The 20823-nt window shown below is 42.7% G+C and overlaps 1 protein-coding gene across 7 annotated transcripts in view; it reads right to left on the reverse strand.

The window, feature by feature from the left end:
* Window positions 1-20823, reverse strand: part of LOC108623467 (telomerase-binding protein EST1A) — a 171711-nt gene that overhangs the window by 133827 nt on the left and 17061 nt on the right. For all 7 annotated transcript variants that reach the window (XR_003388982.1, XR_003388981.1, XR_003388980.1 and 4 more), the window contains one exon: window positions 18970-19115. Coding sequence is in view for 4 of the 7 variants with exons in the window: in XM_026812331.1 (XP_026668132.1) it covers window positions 18970-19115 (146 nt within the window). In the remaining 3 variants the exon portion in view is untranslated. The remainder of the gene's footprint in view (window positions 1-18969; window positions 19116-20823) is intronic.

Consider the following 20823-nt stretch of genomic DNA (forward strand, 5'->3'; position numbering starts at 1 on the left):
TAGCGAACGGGAGAAAGGAAACGTTTGAAAAAGGACAGGCACGCCTGTGGGAGGGAAAGACGCTGAATGATGGAGGGAAGAAGAGGCGTATGAAAAAGATCGGAGCCGATATCTGTCGTCAACAGTCACGACCGGGAAAGAAAATCAAAGGAGAAAAGATGTGACATAAGAGGAAACCCTGTAGAATCTCTGCTTTGACGTGAGCAGTGAAAGGAATTGAAAGATACAATATCTCACAATCAGAAAATAATTGGTTACGAAACCTTCCTTTAAAAGTCAGAAGATCTAAAAGTGATTTACCAGTGAATTCCGTTTTTCAACGGGACAAGCTCGGAAGTTCGATTACCGTCGTGAATCGAGGAGCAGGAAAAGATTCGGATTTGCAGGGAGCTCAAAACCCTATAAAGAGTCCGATACACCCAGCGCGCGAAAAGAAATAAAAAAAAAAAGGGAAGAAGCTGCACCGGGGTAGTTGAAGTGGCGCGATGCAGCGTATTAGATGAACGCCGGTGGGAGAGCAGGAGGAACGGAGCGAACGAACGCGGTGAAAGTTGGAAGAGGAGAGGTGAAGGGATAAAAGCGGGAAAGAGAAACGGGTGCAATGCGCCTGGAGCGAGATGGCCTTGACGTGGGCCGACCGGCGAGGGCAAGGACGACTGCCCTAGGCAGATCCTCCTCTTTTTATTTGCCCGCGCCTTGACTGGCCGCCAGTATCATCCTCGCGACGAGGGCTCCTGGTCTGCGGACCGCGCCCATCCATAAGTTCACGTATATAACGAGAAACGTTGCCTGTTGCAATCGCCGAACCGCCAGAAGAGGATACGGGACGCCGCTTTTAGCGAACGTTCCGTAACTTCTCCATACGGCGATGTTACGTTCGGTCTACGGCCAGTTGTATAATTTGTCGGTTCGCGTGAATGCGAATTCGAGTCCCGTTTCTCTTGGGGATACCGATCGTGGTCTCAGTTTGTTAGATAAATTCAAGAATTTCGTATTGAATCGCAGTATCAGTATCGTTGAATTTTTTCATTCCTTTATGGATATTTAAATAAATGACGAATAAAATTATACTCTATAAACGAATGACAGTTTTTCCACTCGTTTATATCGTTTCATACAAATTGGATTTTCATTAAAAAAGAAACAACGATACGAGCGAGTTCCAGGAATATGCTGGAAGCTTTGATGCATCGAAACAACCCGTCGACGCACCGATCGCATTGAAATGCGAACATTTCTTGCGAGTTCCTGGCAAGTTATCTGGAAAACGCGCGGGGGGGACAAAGACAATCGATATCTTCAGTGGATCGGATGGCTTCTTCTTTGTAGCGGATGCCTTTTGTCTAGGGATACGGTGGCCTTCTTTCCCCACCGCTCTCTCTTTCCTCCCTTGCTCCGGAGTCCTTCTTACAGCAGCCGAGACAACCAGATCGTCCCTGAGAGTTGCCCGGCTCCAGAAGTCGTTGGAATAATTCATGACGTCGCGATCCCGCGCACAAGAATAGTTTATTCGCGAGGGAGCGACCGGCAAAGATGAACAGGGATGGGAAGAACTCCCCTTCGATCGGAAATCGATTCACGTAACGATAACATGCGGAATCCCTTCGTCCATCGAGGGACGAATAATCGAAAAAAATGATTTCGAAAATTACAATGATATTCACAAATGTCCCTCCTTAGAAATTCGTTTTCCTCGAGAATTTTATCACGTACCACCTATCAAATACATGGCACGACAATCGATGAAGGCGCTAGTTCATTCATGAGAGGATTTATCATCCGCGGTATAAATTAGCGACCAACTGATCCACATTAATCGACAGCACACGAACGGGTTGACAACCGACGCGATATCGCCGTCTATAATGATTTGTCGATCTGTCCGGGCGCGTACAGGGCATCCCTTGTCGTAACATTCGGTACGAACGAGGAAATCGTAAAACGAAGATGTAGGGGCGACGGTCGGACACGGGACCGGCACTCGCTGCCCTCGATAACGACGCGATAAATAACTAAAGATCGTCGATTGCTTGTCGGTTTTAATACGTATACACGCGATAAATATCGTATCGCTACCGGTACATATCTACTCGCGGTCTCCCGATAAATTTCGAGCTCGGTTCAACAGACGCACGTCCGCTCCAATCACCGACGTGTAATATGGATCGCTCGTGCCGTTTCAATACCATTCGTTTCTGTTATCAGCGCGTATATCTTCTTAGCAAAATTGAAAAAATCCTAAAAAATGGAAAATTAATTATAATTGAATGCAGCTTCCATAATCAATTTTTTATTTGATGTCAGGATGGAACAATACGAAGTCGAAGCCTTATGTGTGTGTCGTGTGTACAGTAATTTTGCGACTTGTTAAAGTGTGTAATTGAAAGCACTTGGACAGTACGAGGGGAATAATTATTCTTCGAACTGAGGTAATGCGCATGAAATGAATGTAGCGGGAAATTTAATGAAGATCTTCACGAGATAGTTAATATTTTTTTAAGGTATCAATCGATGTAAATCAATATACCCTTACACATGGTGATCATAAAATTCTGAGAAATTAATACGTTTACACTTGGATCACAAACTCTCGTGTTCAAAATTGCCAATCATACTTGGCTGAAGAATGAGACAGAAGTAAGATGAAACGTGTCTCCCACGAGTCGGTGTATAACAGCGCGTCGAAAAGCAAATGCCGGGTGTTTGCCGGGAGTACAGGCGCGTCGAACCGCGCAAGAACGCGAGGCGAAAGGAAAAGCTCGGGGCTTATTCGCCAAGTCGGCAAATAAGCTTTACGCGAGGCGACTCCTCCGTGGCCGGCTTCGATAAAAGTAGCGGTGGTGGTCCTGGTACAGCGAAAGCGAGAACGAAATATCCGTGCCGCGCGACATATTGACACAGGGAAGTCGTAATTCGCGCCTCACGGACAAACAGAGGGACCTGCGCCCGTGGCCGGCTGTGAAAAGAGACCCGTGTGTGTACCTCAAGGGCGATTTCGTTTCGCAGTGCGAACAGCCGGTGCAAATACGCGCCAGCTGAGAGAAGATGAACCGAGAAAGTGGACGTACAGGGAACAGTGAATACATGAAAATGCGTTTCCCCTTGACGCTTCAAGTTCCACGACATGTACATGTATAAGGACAAGCTTACGTATTAAAATAGCATCAGACTTTAATAAGACCGTTGCATGAGACAATGTAATCTGTGAATAACGCAGGCCTTTATATCGAAAGAAATCCCGAGAACGAAAATGTCATTGAACCGTTAACGAAGAATCAAGGGTTACGCACAAGTCCACTAATTATACCACGGCGCTTTAAAAATTGTTCTATCTCTCGTGTGGTCGGAGCTATCACGCGTTACAACCAGTACAATCGCGTACCGAACGTCTTGTTAAAACCTTATGTACGTTACTAATTAGAAGTAATTACCGTGGGTGACATACATTGGACCAGAGGAGCAGAACAGAGAAAAAAATGTTCCCTTGCTTCCTCTGTGGGTTCTATCCTCTGTGCTCGTCATTAAATGGCCGCGTAAGAGGGTTAACGTACTCTCGACTAATTGTAATTACCAGACGATAATGAGACTCCAAGAGCGGCGTTTAGATAAGGCTCGGGTCCAAGAGGAAACGTAATGACTCTGTATGCGGAAAAAATCGAACGAGAACTAATTAACTTCTCCGGTTTGATTTTAATAAAGACTTTGGATCGAAACTCGATAAATAATCAGACGAATGAAAGCATGCCTATAGGAGTGAGTCATTTAGATTAGACGACATACCGGCAGAACAATATTCAACGAACACATTTACAAATGAGTAGAAATATATAATTATAAATATGAATTATCGCAAGCATGATGGCACCATTAATTAAAGGACGCAATTCCTTTAATTCTCATGTTTCTTAATTGATTATTGATAATAGTTGTTTAATAATAGAACATAAAACTATAAGAACAGATTGCGAAATTCTGAACGGTACATAAGGGCTGTGGCTTGTGGCGTCCTACAAGCGGGTCGCGAAGGGGTCACTGCATATCAGAATGTACAAAATTGTTGCAGTTTCAGCGTTCAATCTCGGCATCAAACGCGGTGTATATTACAAGCCGCGCCTCCCGACCGATCAACCCGATCCTCTGCACACCCACCCCCTTCATCATTCCGCGCGGCCGGGTCGCAGCATTAAAATAATTTAATTTAATACCCAGCAATTCCGCTTATTACCATTGCAACATCAATTTTAATAATAGCTCTCTCCGTTCGCCGAGATTCTCTGCACCGACGTTTCCCCTCCCTGCTCCCAACCCTACCGCCTTTTCCTCTTTTTCTCGATCTTTCCTCACGGTACAAGCGAATCGCTTCTTGCCGGCCAACTAGCCGCGTTCGATATTTCTCCATCGTAAAGCTAATACCATTCGTAACGCGTTGCACGGTTTTTGTCGCGTTAATTGACACCTTTCCACGCTTTTCGCGTACAAGCGACCCTGGATATCGCTCCGTGATAAGTCGATCAGATTAGATCCTGGGCTGGATTAACGTTGAATGGATTTTTCTTCACCGTTTGATATATGCATACGATCAGAGGGAATTAACAACCGTTGAAAACGTGATCGATTTAATAGCTATTTCTAGATCATCCTTCAAAGTGTAACAATTGAAGAACACCAAAAATGAATTCCTCATTATCGCAGAAAGCTCGTTAGTGCCAATCGACGCATCTTCAATTTCTTATTAACCAAGCCAGATGAAATGCCAGACGGTAGATATTTATAAAATATCGCGTACAGTTCTTGATGATTCATGCTTTTAATTAATCATGCTCGACATTTACGATTCAAGCTGCCACGAGCATGGAAAAGTTAGACGTGGTTATTTTCTGTGTCTGCGTCCGATGTCAGTCGTTCGGGGATTTTTTTTAAATCGGCGCGACGCGACGAGCGCCTTAGCCGGAAATGGAGCAAAAGCCGTTCATTAAGGTCGGGTCCGCGAGTTTCCTGGGATTGGCGATATCGACGGAACGAGCAGGAACGTTAAATTACGCGATGCCCAGGCGTAGGCAAGCGAGGAGAGAGAAAGAGAGAGAGAGAGAGAGAGAGAGGTACCGAGGCGGAGAACCAGATACCGGACGCGCATTTATATCGGTGCATTAAGCTTGTGCATCGCGATTCGCCGCCATGGCCGTATCCTCCTTCCCCTTGGTACGCCAATTGCACGACGATTACGCGAGTACCAACAGCCGTACATAAATCGAGTAACAGTTTCAGAAAAATCGTTCGGCCGCCTTAGAAGGCTGGAAAGAATTGTGGCCTCTCGTACATTCGGTCGCTTCACTTATTTATCGACTAGGTAGAATAAATTCCCCCGCGGCCGATCGGTATTCTTTTATGACGGTATATTAAGCTCATTTAGCAAGGTGTCGTAAGAGAATAAGGATAGTGGTTTAAGTAACGCGATACTATAATCAGGAATCTTATATTATTTCTCAACTTTACTATAGAACATCTTTACGTCTGTGCATGGCGAAGCGCATTATCTCTTTTCGTAGAGAATGAAAAGTAAAAGGGTATGGAGAAAATTACACCTGCGAATGTCGAGCAGGTCGAGAGAAGAACCTTAAACCTAGAGCGCCACTGACACACAAATCGTTCCTCGGAGGCATGCCTATGGTTCGCTGTTCGACGGAGCCGGGAACTTCCCACGTCCATCGAAAAGCTCGACGGGAACGTTTCGGCTGAAACATTGATTTCGCAGACACGCCTCAACCACCTCGGCGCGAAACAAGGAGGGACAGAGAGAAAGAACATATTTCTTACACGCCTTTCACCGGGGGAACACTCTCCCGGTTATATATCCGTAGGTGCAAGAGGGCTTGCAGCCCGGCCACTCTGCATGCCTACATAAATTTACTGGCACGTCAGGACGTGTTAGCATTATTACGCGCGTCGAGGGAATACCGATCCGACCTTTTTGCGGACGCTTATTCGCGACGGTACGTGGCAACGGGCGACAAGCCGAACCTCGCCAACTCTCGCGGACAGATGGTAGCCGGGATCGCGTTACAGAAATTGCCAATTACCTATAACATGCAATTTCTACCCGCCCGCCTGCACGCTCTGCTATCGTATTAATCCGCGGGCCCTTCGCTTGCACCCCGCCGTGCACCCTTCGCGAATAACTCATAAACGGCTACACGCTCTTCTAGCCTCGACCGTGCCTTCCTTTTCTATGATCACAAAAGGAGCATGTCGTGTGTACTTGTTCAAGTAATCACAAGCGTATTCACCGCTCTGTAATTATAGTCTCTAAGCATTTACTGAAAACGGGTGTATGTACATACATATTGAATCTCGATTCGAACTCTAGAAATTGGAAGATTCAAGCAAAAATCATACAATATTCTCAACGCTATCGGTATAGATCTTTGATATTAACTGATACAATGAATAGTTCCAATCGGCGGTTTCAACACCCCCACGAAATCCCAGCTGGACACCACAAATTGAATCACCCTGCCCGACAAATTGCACGCATTCTACTCGCGTCAGCGTGCCCATACGTGACTACGCCTCGCCCTAACTCTCTGACAACCGACTTTCTCTGGGGAGCCATTCGATGAACTTAGGTTCTTTCACCAGACACATCCATATAAAAGTTCAGACATGTCCATAGAAAATTACTTCCAATCTCGTGCTTTTGTCGTACTTATTACATTGCAATCAGTAGACTACAAATTTGTGTAAAAAAATGAAACATTTTTTATGTCAATTAAAAAATTGTGTTTTAGATTATTATTTCTCTTATCATTTAATATGCATTGCATGCAGTATTTATAATTTTTGCACATTCAGTTTTCATACAAATTCGGTAATCTAGCAATCCGTTGGTAACGCAATCTTATACCACGTTACAAATTGTGCTTGCAGTAATTTGTAATATTCATATTTCAACGTTGCATGTTACAAGCTTAAATAAGTATTGACTATGAAAAGTATGATACACTTTTCACAGTCGTTATGAAAAGTTGCTTGTTGAAAGTCTTTTTATACTTCTTCTAATGACCTCTCGTTTAAATCTTTACTCGGACTATTTATCGTATGAAGTCACGCTCCCTCGAGGAAATTGTGTTCTTCCGCGAAGATTCAAGTCAACTTCTGGCCGTGCTAATGGCGTGTATAAATAGTTGAACCGCTGGGCTTGAGAATTGAAGTCAAGCCGAGTTAGTGGCGTCCGCGATTCGCGGAATGTGATCACAGATTGCACGCATTAGTATGCAGAGATTAACGCGACCAAGTTTTGATAGAGTTCGTCGGGAATTATAGTTGTTTCAAAATGAATTACAAAGTTATATGAAAGTTTGTAATTTGGAAATGATATACTGACTAACAACCATGAGTACTGACAAAAATTTTCCATGCATAATTAAGTAATCAGCTCTACTCAGTAAGTCAGTAAAATTTATTATTATAAGAAGGGACAACAATTTTATGTCTAATCGAGAATTTTAAAATCTCAAAATATATCAATCTGAAATTTATCATCTATTCATAGGTGCAGTTGCGGAAAAAAGTAGACGAACACTGAGTATCAGGCATTAAATAATTAATGGATAAGTAGGCAATAATCAGGATACGAAGGAGGAAGCAGTTATGCGAACACGGGGATTATAGAGCGTGGAATCAATTTACACGCGGTTAATGGCCATTGCGGGCTTGTCTTCAAGGCCCGGAAGACACGCCACGCACCCAACGCTGCACGATTATAAACCTTCGTTTGTGCGACAACGTTAAATTAGCGTGGTGCGGGGTATAAGTCGCGATTTAATTTCAGACCATCGTTCAAGGAAATTAGAATGATAATTCTTCCATCAAATAGCAAACTGTGATACATAGGTCGCGAAATAAATTATTGCGATGTCAAAAGTAAAATTTACGTATTTCTTTTATCCTTAAAAAATAATATGCATTATACTTTTGATGATCTGAACATTTTTACTCCGTTACATTTTCTGGAAATACCATTTTTCCATAAATGCATAAAATCTGTCATAGTGACATAGTCTAATGTCTAATTGTATTTTAGTGTTTGGTACTCAAAGTTTGTTTAGGTATAGGAAGGCCTTAAGAAAAATCGAACTTTGAGAGGATTTCAGAATCTCGAATTCAGTTTCATTAAAAGATAAGAACAATCCCAATAGTTTGATATTGACTTTTGCACCGTGGCAAAATGCATCGATCATCGGCTCGTTGCGTAGATTCGTTTAAAAGCCAGAAACGCAGCGGGAGCCGAGGCGTTTATTATTTAATGACTCCGTATGGTAGATGCTCACTAAGATGTTTTCGTATCGATCAACCGGAAGATGAAATTACCGGTAAAAATAAATTGCCTGTATAATCTCAAAAGTATTGGACTATTAATGTACCGTTTAAACGTACTTGTACGCAAGATGAAATAAACAGTATGTGAAGTACTATTTGTTAATAGATCTCCATTATTGAAAAATGAAAAAAAGAAAGAAATTAGGTATGATGCATTCAGAAATTGTTGAACTTAAATACGAAGCTTAGGTAGACATTTGCACCAACAAATTTCACTCTTCTTCCTCTCCAGTGCGAGTTTATTTGCTCGTCAAGTGCGCTCGAGAGTCAATAATCTCGATGCAGCTCGTCTCTTCGAATTATTCTTCAAACACGTGGGGCCTCGCCCCGGGGCTCTGTGTGCTCAGACCGGTAATATTTGCAACCCCAAAACTTCGATCGTCGATGTAACCGACCCGAAGTAACGAGGACTTTTTGTCCGTGAAATAATTAAACCTCGACCCTTTTTTGGGTCCTGAACTACAGACGCGAACGATACGTAATTGTCAGTCATCGAGCACTTGATGTTACCAGGGGGAAGAAACTGAGGGTAAAACGATGGGGGGAAATGGAAAACCGTAGCGAACGGTAACAGATCGTGAAACAGTCATTTCGCGCATCTGAGATTGCCAATAACCGTCTTGCCGATGTTTGGTTTCACTCTTTGCGATGAACGGGACTCTGATATGCTGACTTCCAGTTGAAAATAATTTTCATTTACGACTGATGAATTGGCATGTTCCTGAACTTTAAAAGATATTCTTTTAAAAAATAATATAAGATTATTTATGACGTTAAAAGATAGAAAATTAATGAGCAGGACAACATGTTTCATTTTTGTAAACGGAATTATCAATCTAAGGCATGGTAAAGGCAAAAGCCTGGAACATATGGGAACGAGTATCAGGGCCGACTAACGCGGGGTTATTCTACTTATTCAGCTTATATCCAGACGCGACGTGTGCAGCGCGACTCGCCCATACTCACGTACCTACGCACACGCCACTGCGTTTTGTTTAATTAGGTTTGATTTACGCTAGTGAGTCGGTCACGATCCGTCCGAGCGTTATTCAATGCTATTTAAACGAGCTAACGCAGTCCAATTTTCACGCGACCGTGCCGTGACGAGGTGCTAATGCGAATGCAAATCGATCTTCTCGAAACACCATGTAACTGATATATCCTGCGCAGAATTTTACGATTCTATATTCAGATTGCAACTTTTCAGGGAAAATAACAAAGAAATCTTATTATACAAAGTATGTATACATAATACAGAAGAATAGAAAAATACGGCAGATTAACACATTTTCGTAAACGAACTTCGACAGTTAATGAATCGAACAACATCGCCAGAACTTCCCACGGTATAATTTTCGAGGATCATGCTGGAAATCGCAATAGAAACGAGCGATGGGACACGACGATGACGCCCGATCGACCGGGCATATTTCCTTCTCGCGAGGGCGCGCGTATAACGCCGTTCGCGGGTTTATTATTAATAGGACGATAAGATCGCGAGGCATTACGCGAAACACACAGCTCGTCAAGCCGTAACTGGTTCCGTGCCGAAGATAGAGTCCCTCATCTATCTCCGGCGACACGCGGCTACGAGAAACACGGGCAAGCGGATGGAAGGCGCGCAACCTCGAAAGCCGCGCGTGTCCTCTCGCGGGAACGTGAACGTGTAGGTAGGCAGAGAGGCACACCGGTCGCGTTTGTGGGAAGAAGCCCGAAGGAACGCCAGGTGGGAAAATGACGAATGTCACTACATTAAGTACGGCGGCGCGTACACCGCAACGGAGATTATGTGATCTCGGGTATAGCAGCCTGCGCTTGGCTACTATACCGTGACGACCTGAACGTTTCTCATGAGAGCCGACGGTGAAAAACTGCTGTTTAGAATCCTATACGGAGATTTAGATAGGCCAACATTTCGGTGGTCACTAGGATGAATGATTCAAGGGTTGAAAGCGAGGATACACGTTAGATATATGAAATTCCCTGATCGAATCTTGTAGCAATAAACAATGTCCACCAGTCATACGAAATTCTTAATCCAACAATAATTAATAAATTCCTGACTACATCACGAAGCGAAAGCTTCGAAAATAAGAATATAAATCGATGAAACGATTACGCGAAATTATAGTGTCTTTGCATCGAACCGAGCACAGAAGATAATCGTAGGAAGGGCGATTAAATTCACGAGCACCTTGAACTCTGGCATATAAATTAGAAGTGTGTACATTTGCGTGTACGAATGCCGGACAGAAGAGAGCATGCCACCGTGGAAGGTATCAAACGCTTTCCCTAATTGTCCGTTGGCAACTGCGAATTATTCTTGGGAAGCGGAATCGCAAAAACTACGGGACCAGAATTTTCTTCTAGTCATCCTTTGCGAGCAACACGCGCACAGCCACCTCGAGAAACGAACAGAGAGGGGTCGGTGTGGCGTCACCACCTTGAGTAGTCCCGTCCATGGAAAGAATTCACCGAAGAAACTGGAATCAGTTTTTAGTGACCTTACCAAGGCTGACATCTACTCGGAATCGGTGATACCCGGAGACAAAAATCTGACAGCAGAATCATGCAAGTTAAGCGTCTTAAGAGATCTAAAACTCATAAAGATCACTTATCACTCGGGATGGCGATTTACAAAGGCAAGTATTTTTATTATTAGAAATCAAGTGTAAGCAGTAGCAAGTACCTGTCGCACGAACAAGGGCCAACAAATCAAACGGGACGAGCAATTAACGAGGATATAGACCTCCACCGGCAAATGTCGCGACGTATCGGAACGCGATCTCGTGTCCCCGGATTCTCTCGGTTTCCGTTACGTAATTCGCCTAACGCGCAATTTACTCGTTCCAAAGGTTTTATCCGCGGCCGATCTCGGAGGAGGCCTATTCTTCTCCGCGTGTCCTGTTTTTTACGAGCTCGCGACCGTCTCCAATCAGATTCGTTTAAAGCCCTGACCGAGGTGTTAATGACCCGCGCGAAGTGTTGCGCACCGGTTCGTCGTCTTCCGCGAGGATCCTATACGAAATTCCCTCTCGTTACGTGCAAAAACCCGCTCGTGTCGTGACCTGTCCCCCGACGCCGACACTTTGATAACATCTTTCGGAGACCTTTGAGTCACGACGATGCATGCAAAGATATGTATCCACGGTGGAGAAGTGAAACAACGTCAACGGTCCCAACGAATCCTTCTCATTTCCTCATTTTCATTTCCTTCGATGAATTTCTGAACGTTTGCATCAACCGCTCGAGAGAACTTCGCATCGATCGTAATAAATTAATATTGTTACACATCTTTGTAAATATTCGTTGCAAGATCATTTCATATAACGAAAATATAAATGCAAAATACTCATCACTCTGAATTTCACTAAAAAATTTAATGGTGAATCTATGAGGATCCCGTTGCGTTGTATTGGTGCGCGAATGTCAGGTCGAAAGTCGAATAATGGACACTAGACCGAGAGACGGACTGAATTAATTTAATCTGCGGTGATATACCCAGCGGGATTCACATCCCGTCCTAATGATGCGATAATATTCGGATGTGGACGCGTCTGCGACGGACGCGAAGTTCAAAGGTCACTGTACCGCAATCAGCGAGCGGGCCACGCGTGTAGATGGACAACGTGCCATCATTATAGATAGATGCGAAATAGAAACCAGAAATCCAGACAGGATACTAGTTTTAGACTGACTTCTATAATTATCTTTTCCGATAGAGGTGGGAAACTCTCAAATAGAATATACCTCTTTATCAATCTACATTAAATTGACAAAGAAAATATTACCTCAAGTATATCTCTCATTCGCCTCAGGTAACAGTAACATTACCATCGCGGCGAGCTTTTGCTACCATCAAGAGCCGTTCCTTTTCAACGGGAACTGGAATGAGAAAGCTTCTTACCTTACCGTTTGTCCGGAATGAAATTACTCCTAGCGAACACGAGACACTCTTACAATAGCCCAAATGATGTATGAGAGCACACGGGATGAGAGAAAAAGTCAAATTGAAAACCGCTATGGATCGGACGAAGAGCGAGGCAGAAGTAGAACCAATAATTCTCGTGTTTTAGAGAGGCAATTTCAAGTGGAGTACGCTTAGGCGCACGGACGGTGGATTTTCGAGAGCTGTACTTTTCGATAATTTATGCCAACGAAGCCTCCGTGCTGCGAGTTTCTCAGAAACGATTCGTCCAACTCTGCCGATCGGTAATACATATAACTTCGGATTCGCGCGCGTGAGCCGCATACCCGCGACACTTTTTTCAGTCGAAGTTTCGAACGGCACTTCTTTTTCGAAGCTAAGCTTGAAGTTACCGAGAAATTCTTTTCAGAAAACGTGAGAACCTCGATTTACGCGCGTAGGGTGTATGAACTGTAATCTCCTTCTGCATTGAATAAAAATTGCAACGTCTTGTGTGATTAATTCTGATTTTACTTGTTACACAATTTAACTTTTTAACGTGTTTACTTATTTTGTATCGTGTTGTTACATTGCGTTGTCCATAAATGAATTTGTTATCAGAAAAAGTAGAGTTAAACCGAAATCTGTGAAGTGGAAAAAACGTGGCGCCGTACTCGTTTTGTATACCGAACGATTCTGGCGAAGGAAATACGCGTTTCTCGAAGCACGAAGAATTTTTAACTTCGCGCAGAGCATACGTGAGGCGGTTACACTTGGGAATGTTTCGAATGTGAGCGACTTCGTTCTTCTAGAGAAGTATCACGGTTCCATGCGGCATGTAAAGCATGCCTGCATCCACATACGTGAAAAAATTTTCCCCAGATTTTGATGAACGAGCACAGAAGTTTTTCTACTTATCAACATACCAGCTTTTCATTTTTCTGTAGAATAAGCATTAATAAACGTCAATCTGTTGGTGCAAGCATTTATTATTGACCTGTACTACTTGTTTTTAAATTTCCTACATCTCGTATCGAGAAAAGTTTATACAATTTTTTATACCAACCCACAATATAATTTCTACCAATATGAAAATAGCACACGCGAAATAAGAAGAAGCTGACTGACAGATCACTCCCACTATGCTCCCACTCGATCTCGCAACGTTCCCGAACGAACGAAACCGGAAAACCTAAATTTCACAGAGGCCTGAACAACTTAATCAACGCTCATCAAATATAAGGGGTCCTGTACCCTTTAAACGATCCCCGGAGGGAACGTGGTCAATAAAAATGGTAGCGACCGTCAGGGAACAAAGGTAAAAACAATGAGGGAATTTAATAACAGCGGTTAACCACGAAACTGCGAAACGTTCGACCGCCTCGCAGCAGAGTTACACTTTCGAAAATCCAACGAGAGAAAAAGAGAATGAATGAGGCGAGTGTTGGGCAGGAAACGACGCTAATGTCGAGTACGTGGAAAAGAGGCATACACACAGTACACGGTACACGGTACACGGTAGAATGCAGATGATCCGAGATTATAGACATTAGGTACATTAGTCTCGATGTTGGTATGATTGTTCGTTCGTTGCCTGCCCTCGGGTATACCTCGAGCGAGCTAAGTATTTTGCTTCGTTTCTCAACCGAGCAGATCGTCGCATCGACGCACTTAAACGCACCTTTCGCGGTGAGTAAGTGATTCGAGATGCGTCATTTGCGAATTTCACCGTCTCGCGGTTATTAAAATTTTCCTCCAGGTAAGACAACGCTCAGAAGTTAACTCAAATAAGTCCGTCATACTAAATCGACGCATTTGTCCCGAGTCAATTCAAAATTCAGAATTTTTTATTATGGAACTATTAAAACTGCACATCTCTTATGTTCAATAATTCCACGACTTCTACATAAACTTTCAGCTAGAAATACACAAACCGTAGTTTATCACTTTTCTCTGATGTCCTATCACCTTTTAAATCTGACTATTATTTTCGAACAACATAATTACGAAACATTCTTCCACTCTTAATCCATGATACCGAAATAATAATTGAGTTATCGAATACATCATCCTATCTCGTCCTCATCTTCTCTCTTTTCTATCAGTCAATCGAAAGAAACCTTCAATCCATTAGATACATGAGAACGAAGTTAAATCGTAGGAAGCTAAAGCCTGCCGCGTGGGAAAAGGAAGGACAACGATATAATGAAAGTAAGATAAGAAAAAGAAAACCCAAGAGAATTACCTACAAAATGATGAGAGAATTAGCCGGCTGTGTCTATCATATTATCGCAAATAATACTCGTCTTATGTGCGGTACAGTTAGACGTAATTAGATAAACTCCGACGCGAGAATCCACGTCTTCAAACGATCTTTACACTCCTTTCGGCATATTCGAACCAAACTCTCCTGATTCAAATTTTTTTATCACACAATATCAATGGAACTATTATGATATATAAATAATAGAAATTAATGAGCTAATATCAATTAATTATATTAATCATAAAGAAGAAGAATAAGAGGAAGATCGTCTAATACCTTGGAGAAGGTATACAATATAAACGTGTATCGCGATATTAGGCAAAGTAGAACTCGAAGCCGAGTCGTGCCGAGGCAAATGGAATCAAAAGACGAATCAAATGATGAAAACTACAATTCCAGTGGTAGCTATACCTGTAATCTGCACTACTGCTGCCTTTCTTAGATATCCGAGAAGCATGATTGGTAACGACCGAACCCCGTGTTTCGAGCAGCCGCGTCTCTAGATACGTACCTAAATGTATAGGTATATACGCGAAGGTGCCGGGTAAGGTCGTTTACCCTTTTCCTTCCGCGGAGGAATCTCTTCATCGTGGTTGAAGTAGCCGGTGAGACGTGGATTATCTTGCCCCGTGTGCAATATCTTCGGCTACCACTCCGACCGTCGACTGACTCTCCTCTACCGAGCGCTTTCAATTCCTCGACAAAGTGGATCTGATGGATGTCTCAAGGATGACTCGACGATTCGACCCGAGAAAACGGACGTTTCGTTTTTAGTCGTTGGCGAAACTGTTGCACGTGAAAAAGTCCCGTCCCCGGCGAATGGGAGATTAAAACCAGCGAAAAATGCTGTTTAACCGAGAACGAATGCGAGGATGGCTCACGCTCTATGAAAAGATTCGATTCGCTTTTTCTCGCTTCGAGATTATCCCGTGGCCGGCTGTGAAACGCGATTGTGATTGCGAGTATGTGTACGTTTTCTGCCCAGCAGATAATACAAAATATATACTGAGATAATTGCCGACGCGTTCCGAGAGATACTACTTCCATTTATAACACGAAATATATAATTCAAATTGATATATTGAACGATTCGACTTCTGAAGGTTCCTGACACGCACCCTCCAGAATCAAAAACAAGTACCACGTAACGTCGTCGTCGTGGTACGGTTACCTCTAATCAAGGCCACCGATCTCGCTCTCGCTAACGAACCAGTTTATTCCACCCTCTCGCTCGATGAACTAGCCGCGCAGTATGCTTTAATTATCCCGGCAGCTCGTATGATCGAGCACGGGAGAATGGTTGCCGATCGTCGAACCAGATAGAAACCGATACGATACAACGCAACACTTGTCGATGTACAGCCTCCTCATCCTTGACATTGCTAGATGTAGGGGTTGGCCCGGTAGTAATTGAAATCGTAAACACCGCTGGCAATGGTTCTCATGTGATCCCTAATCGGGTCTTATACGATCCGGCGTTGATACTGTCTGCGGTCGGGGAACCTCAGGATCCTGGCTTCATCATCCTTAAACCGTCGCGACACGTCCTTGCGGTTCGCTCTATCGATTTTCACTGCCAAGCAACGGTGTCGCTAATGGCCACGCCTGTCCTCTCGCCACAAATGCGTACTTTCGATTCCATTTTGTACAGACGAGTCAGGCTTCGTTTAGTAAACTTTTTCAGTTAAGACAACGAATCAATCACAACTCACATTTATAATTTCCACTTTAAAATCAATCCACTCGTCAAGAAAAGTATAAATACGTGGAAACCCAAACTGCGGGTATACGCAACGGAGGAAATGCAATTTTATCTTAGCTAGAAAGAAACTTGGCAAGAAGGTAGGAGAAAACCGCGACGGAGGTGCGAGATTGCGGAAACGATTTTGATGAACGAAACGCTTGAAGGGAAATGGAATGACGTAGACGATAAGTTTATGCTTGAAGAATGCGTTTCTCTGCGAAAGAGCGGAGTAAAAACCGAAGAAGGGAACAGGTGCAAAAGTCCGGGAGAAGACGGTCTTTTTACATCCAAAACAAAGCAGCCAAAATTCAGACAATCAGAGTGGCTTCCGATCTGATACGAAAAGATAAGTTTTTGATGGCAAGAATTTCGTTCTCGTATAGAAATTAGTGATAATTACTTGAGACTAGCACCTGCACGCGACTGTAAAAACTTGGAATGTTCTGTCGCTCTGCCGTTTTTGCCGTTGAGTCACGCTGCCCTTAGCTTGACTCCAAGGGATATTAAACTGTCTCTGCTACATCTTCTTAAAATTCTACGAATTATATGAAAATCGTAGAAAAATTCGGTTCATGAATATTGGTCGATATTCTAAACTCTGTGCATTTCAAATAAGCTATGCGTTTTCTAGGTTCATCAATTAAAAAAAAAAATAATAAATAAATAAATAAAATTCGATCAAAAACCGTAAATAAATAAATAGTACTTGGTCTGGCAAATAAATTCGGTTTTTATCCTCCCAACCAGACATTTCATCAGACTAGATACCCTAGCAGTCGGGGTAAACCGATCGTAAATCCAGCATACATTTCGGAACCGAAAACATCGAGGGTGGAAAGGAATCTAAAAAGAACGTAACGCATAAAATAAAAAATGGAGAAAACGTGAGCGTTTGGAAAATGAGTTTGACCCAAACTAGAAACCGTATGTGTTCATCCCATTTAACTTTACGTCGCGTCATCGAGATATACCTCTTGGGTATCAAATCAGCGACATCACTATGCGAGTTTACGAATATGTATATCTCGTGTAAATAATATATTTCAGCGAAATCAGAAGCCGCGTTTTTTTTGCCGGTGACATATTGAGTGTTTAAATGACTGGAGAGTGAAGAAATTGTGAATTATGAATCGTGTCTGATTGAAAGAAGCAATCAGATTGACGCACACGATTTTTGAATAGTATATTGAATGATTTATATCTAATTAACCAGCCAGTCGAGCAAAACAAAATTAAATCGCTTAAAACTTCGGCTTCGTTTAAATGCCAAACAATAGAATCATGGGCCGTAAAATGGTCGAATCGATTCACAGCAAACTACAGGCGATGGGACTTGGATGAAAACGTCAATAGAACGATTCGATTACCTCATGAAACGCCAATAAAACAGGAATCGACGCGGATAAGAGGGTCGATCATCGAAGCGAGAAGCTAAGATGCTCCGTTTCGATAAAGAGGCTTTGATCCGCGAATCGGTACCCGACGAAGAAGACAGCTTGCGTCGTCTGGCGACGTCTGGGAACGAGGAGATACCCGGGAACGATACGTCGCGCCGGATTGAATTCGAATGGGTTTTGGCAGCAGGCGTAGTCGTTATTCTGATTTATTGCGGCCGTTGCGCCGCTGCCAAGCGCCGACAGTACCACGTGAAACAATAAAAGCAGCAAATACGGGCTTAAATAACGAGAGAGTGAAAGAGACTGTAGCCGTGGCCGTGGCCGTGAAAGAGATTCGATCTAAACTACCGGTTACAACGTTGTCGTAACAACTTTCTTCATCTCATTTTATCACTATCCCGCTGGCGAACGCACGCGCCTTTTATCGATCTATCACCGCGACCGCGCCGCGTCGGCTCTTTCCTGTTTTCGATTGCTACCCGGCATGGAAAAGGGGACGAGAACGATGGATTTTCCGCGACGGATATAATGGTGGGATTAGGCAGCGGTGATAGGTTTCTGTATGCCGGATAATGATGTGAGAAATACTTCTGCCGGATGAGAGGATGTTTGGAGGACGACTCTGGCATTCGGCAAAGGTATTTCGATTTGCGAACCCGTTAGACAGTGATTGAAATATGCGAGATTAGACTCTGAAGAGGATTAAAAATGAATGACTGGTGATTCCTTGAAAACACATTCTTACAGTTTTGTTTTGTGACAACGAATATTGTTAAAAAGCTTTTTGAAGAACAAGGAATTTATGCTTTTGATAGTTGAACAAGCTTTTCGATTGACGATATTTCACAACCCCTCCCCACCCCCACGAATTTTTATAAAAAAATCTATTCAAATAATGGTTTATCTACGTTACTACATTTCAAATGTATCTGATAATAATTCGATAACGTGAAGTCAATCAATATCTGTTTACTATTCCGAACTAAGTCATAAAAAATCTTACGCCTACAAAGTTCTCTACGCTTTTATGTCTAAATGCATCTAAATTCCAATTGCGATTCAGCGGGATATAAATTCTACACCATTCGCAACGTGATTCGCGCGTAACAGCTGTATGAATAATTCCGCTATAATAACTACGGATTGCCTTCGATGCCATTTTCAGCGAAAATTTCGCTTTCCTATTTCCACGTCACGTGTCGCGAATCGTGACAGGAAAAAGCCTCGAGGGCGGAGATCAAATAAACATGCGGTGAGAAAGGAAGACGTGTCGACTTACCCTTCAGCTGCGTCGACTCGATCGCGAACATGTTCAGCGCCAGAAGCTGGAGGAGTCGTGTCCCAGGAAGTGGCAGCGGCGAATGTTGAAGCAGCGCCCGGAACTCTTTTAACATTTGGACGCCGGCTTCTTGGAACGTCTCCATTCTGGAACAAGAATTATAAATTGTACTTAACAAATTGCTGTACTTAAAAAAATAGGTACGATCATTTAATTTCTATTCTATGTACGTTTTTTGATTCCAAAGATCCATGCAAATGGAAGTAAATGTGTATAATTGAATTATATCTATTCAGAAAGAAGATGATAAAACAATGACAAATATTCATAAATGAGCAGTTCGGTCCCTGAAATAGCATCCACGAAATTTATCAGACTTTGAAACAGGGGCGCATGAATAAGTGAAAGGGAAGCCGTGACACGTAGTCAACCGGAAAGATCCTGCATATTTCAGATATTTTTGTCTGCACGAGTACGATGACCCGCAAACTTTACAACAATTTTTCTCACTTTCCTTATCTTGAGAACGAAACTTATTCTCGCAACGTATTTGAAAAATGTTCGCCAAATGATTAGAGCCGGAAGCATCCCGAGGCGGCGCGGCGTGGGTGTGACTGGCGATAAGGAAGTTGGTCCGAGTGTCTCTTTGAGACTTGTCCGAAAAGACCGAAAAAAAGAATGAGCGAGGCGGACAACGAGTTTGTTCCTGACAAATTATAACATCTGATATACCGGAACTTACGCGTGCGAGTCGATTCAGGCTCGCCTCCGCAGAATGCGGCTCCGGTACAGATCTTTGCGCCGCGAGAAGTTCAAAAGAGCCGACGATTTCGCGAACATTATCCGCGAGACGGGTTTTCATGGACTGCGGCGGCTGGTAAAACTTTGCAATGGATGATAGATAAACTATCTGAGACGTTGGTCTCTGAATCTCGGTTTCAAACGATTATTTGCAAATTCATTATATGAACCATTGTGTTAATTACTATGTCAAATTTACAACAAAAACATTAACGTGGAAATGTGATATCCATTAGTGCATATATGAATAACTGTTCGAAATATTGCATTAATCATTCTATGAAACATTCTATTACACATTGAAACAATTACTATAGAAAAAGTTGTATTAATTTTTATTACAATAGTTATAACCGATAGTAGATTCAACATGAAAATAAAAACAGAAATCTCTAGGATCAGATTGATTTTGATGAGCGAGCAGAGACGAGAGAGACACGCGATACGTAGGGAAACGAATTAACGTCGGCCCGGCGCGAACGATTCTCCGCGGCGTTAATCCTGCTCCCCTGAATTCGAATGATAAAAGGGGAAACGTCGCCGGTGCTCCCGCAAGACTCACCGAACGCCCGTGTTATCCTCCCGTAAACAAGACCACGTAGAAGATGCCGAGATCTCACGTAACTATCTTTCCCACAACCTCGTTTTCTCTCGTATATAGGGTGAGTCAATAGGAAGTACATATTTAAAATTATCCACTGGTCATTGATTTCATTATAGAACCTGGTTAGAAATACATTTGACTTTATCAAAATACAAGGATGCACTCATTTAATGATTTCCATCATACAATTAGTCGCATGTTTTTAATTCCTATTAGGTTCCGTGATTTTAACAAAGTTCTACAATTTGTATTGTAAACTTGTAATAATGATAAAACATATTAAGGTTTCTGCGTACTTAATTAATACTATAATGATACATGCAGTTAATTGAAGTATCGTATTAATAATCAAAATCAGTGTGCGATTCGCGTGTTCGTCATTAACACAGTTCATTGCAATCACTAATAATTATTGAACGTTATATCTGTCATGTCGATAATAAATGTGT

The sequence above is a fragment of the Ceratina calcarata genome, unplaced genomic scaffold (assembly GCF_001652005.2).
Source record: "Ceratina calcarata isolate Rehan_Ccalc_2016 unplaced genomic scaffold, ASM165200v1 scaffold27, whole genome shotgun sequence".
NCBI classification, from domain to species: domain Eukaryota; kingdom Metazoa; phylum Arthropoda; class Insecta; order Hymenoptera; family Apidae; genus Ceratina; species Ceratina calcarata.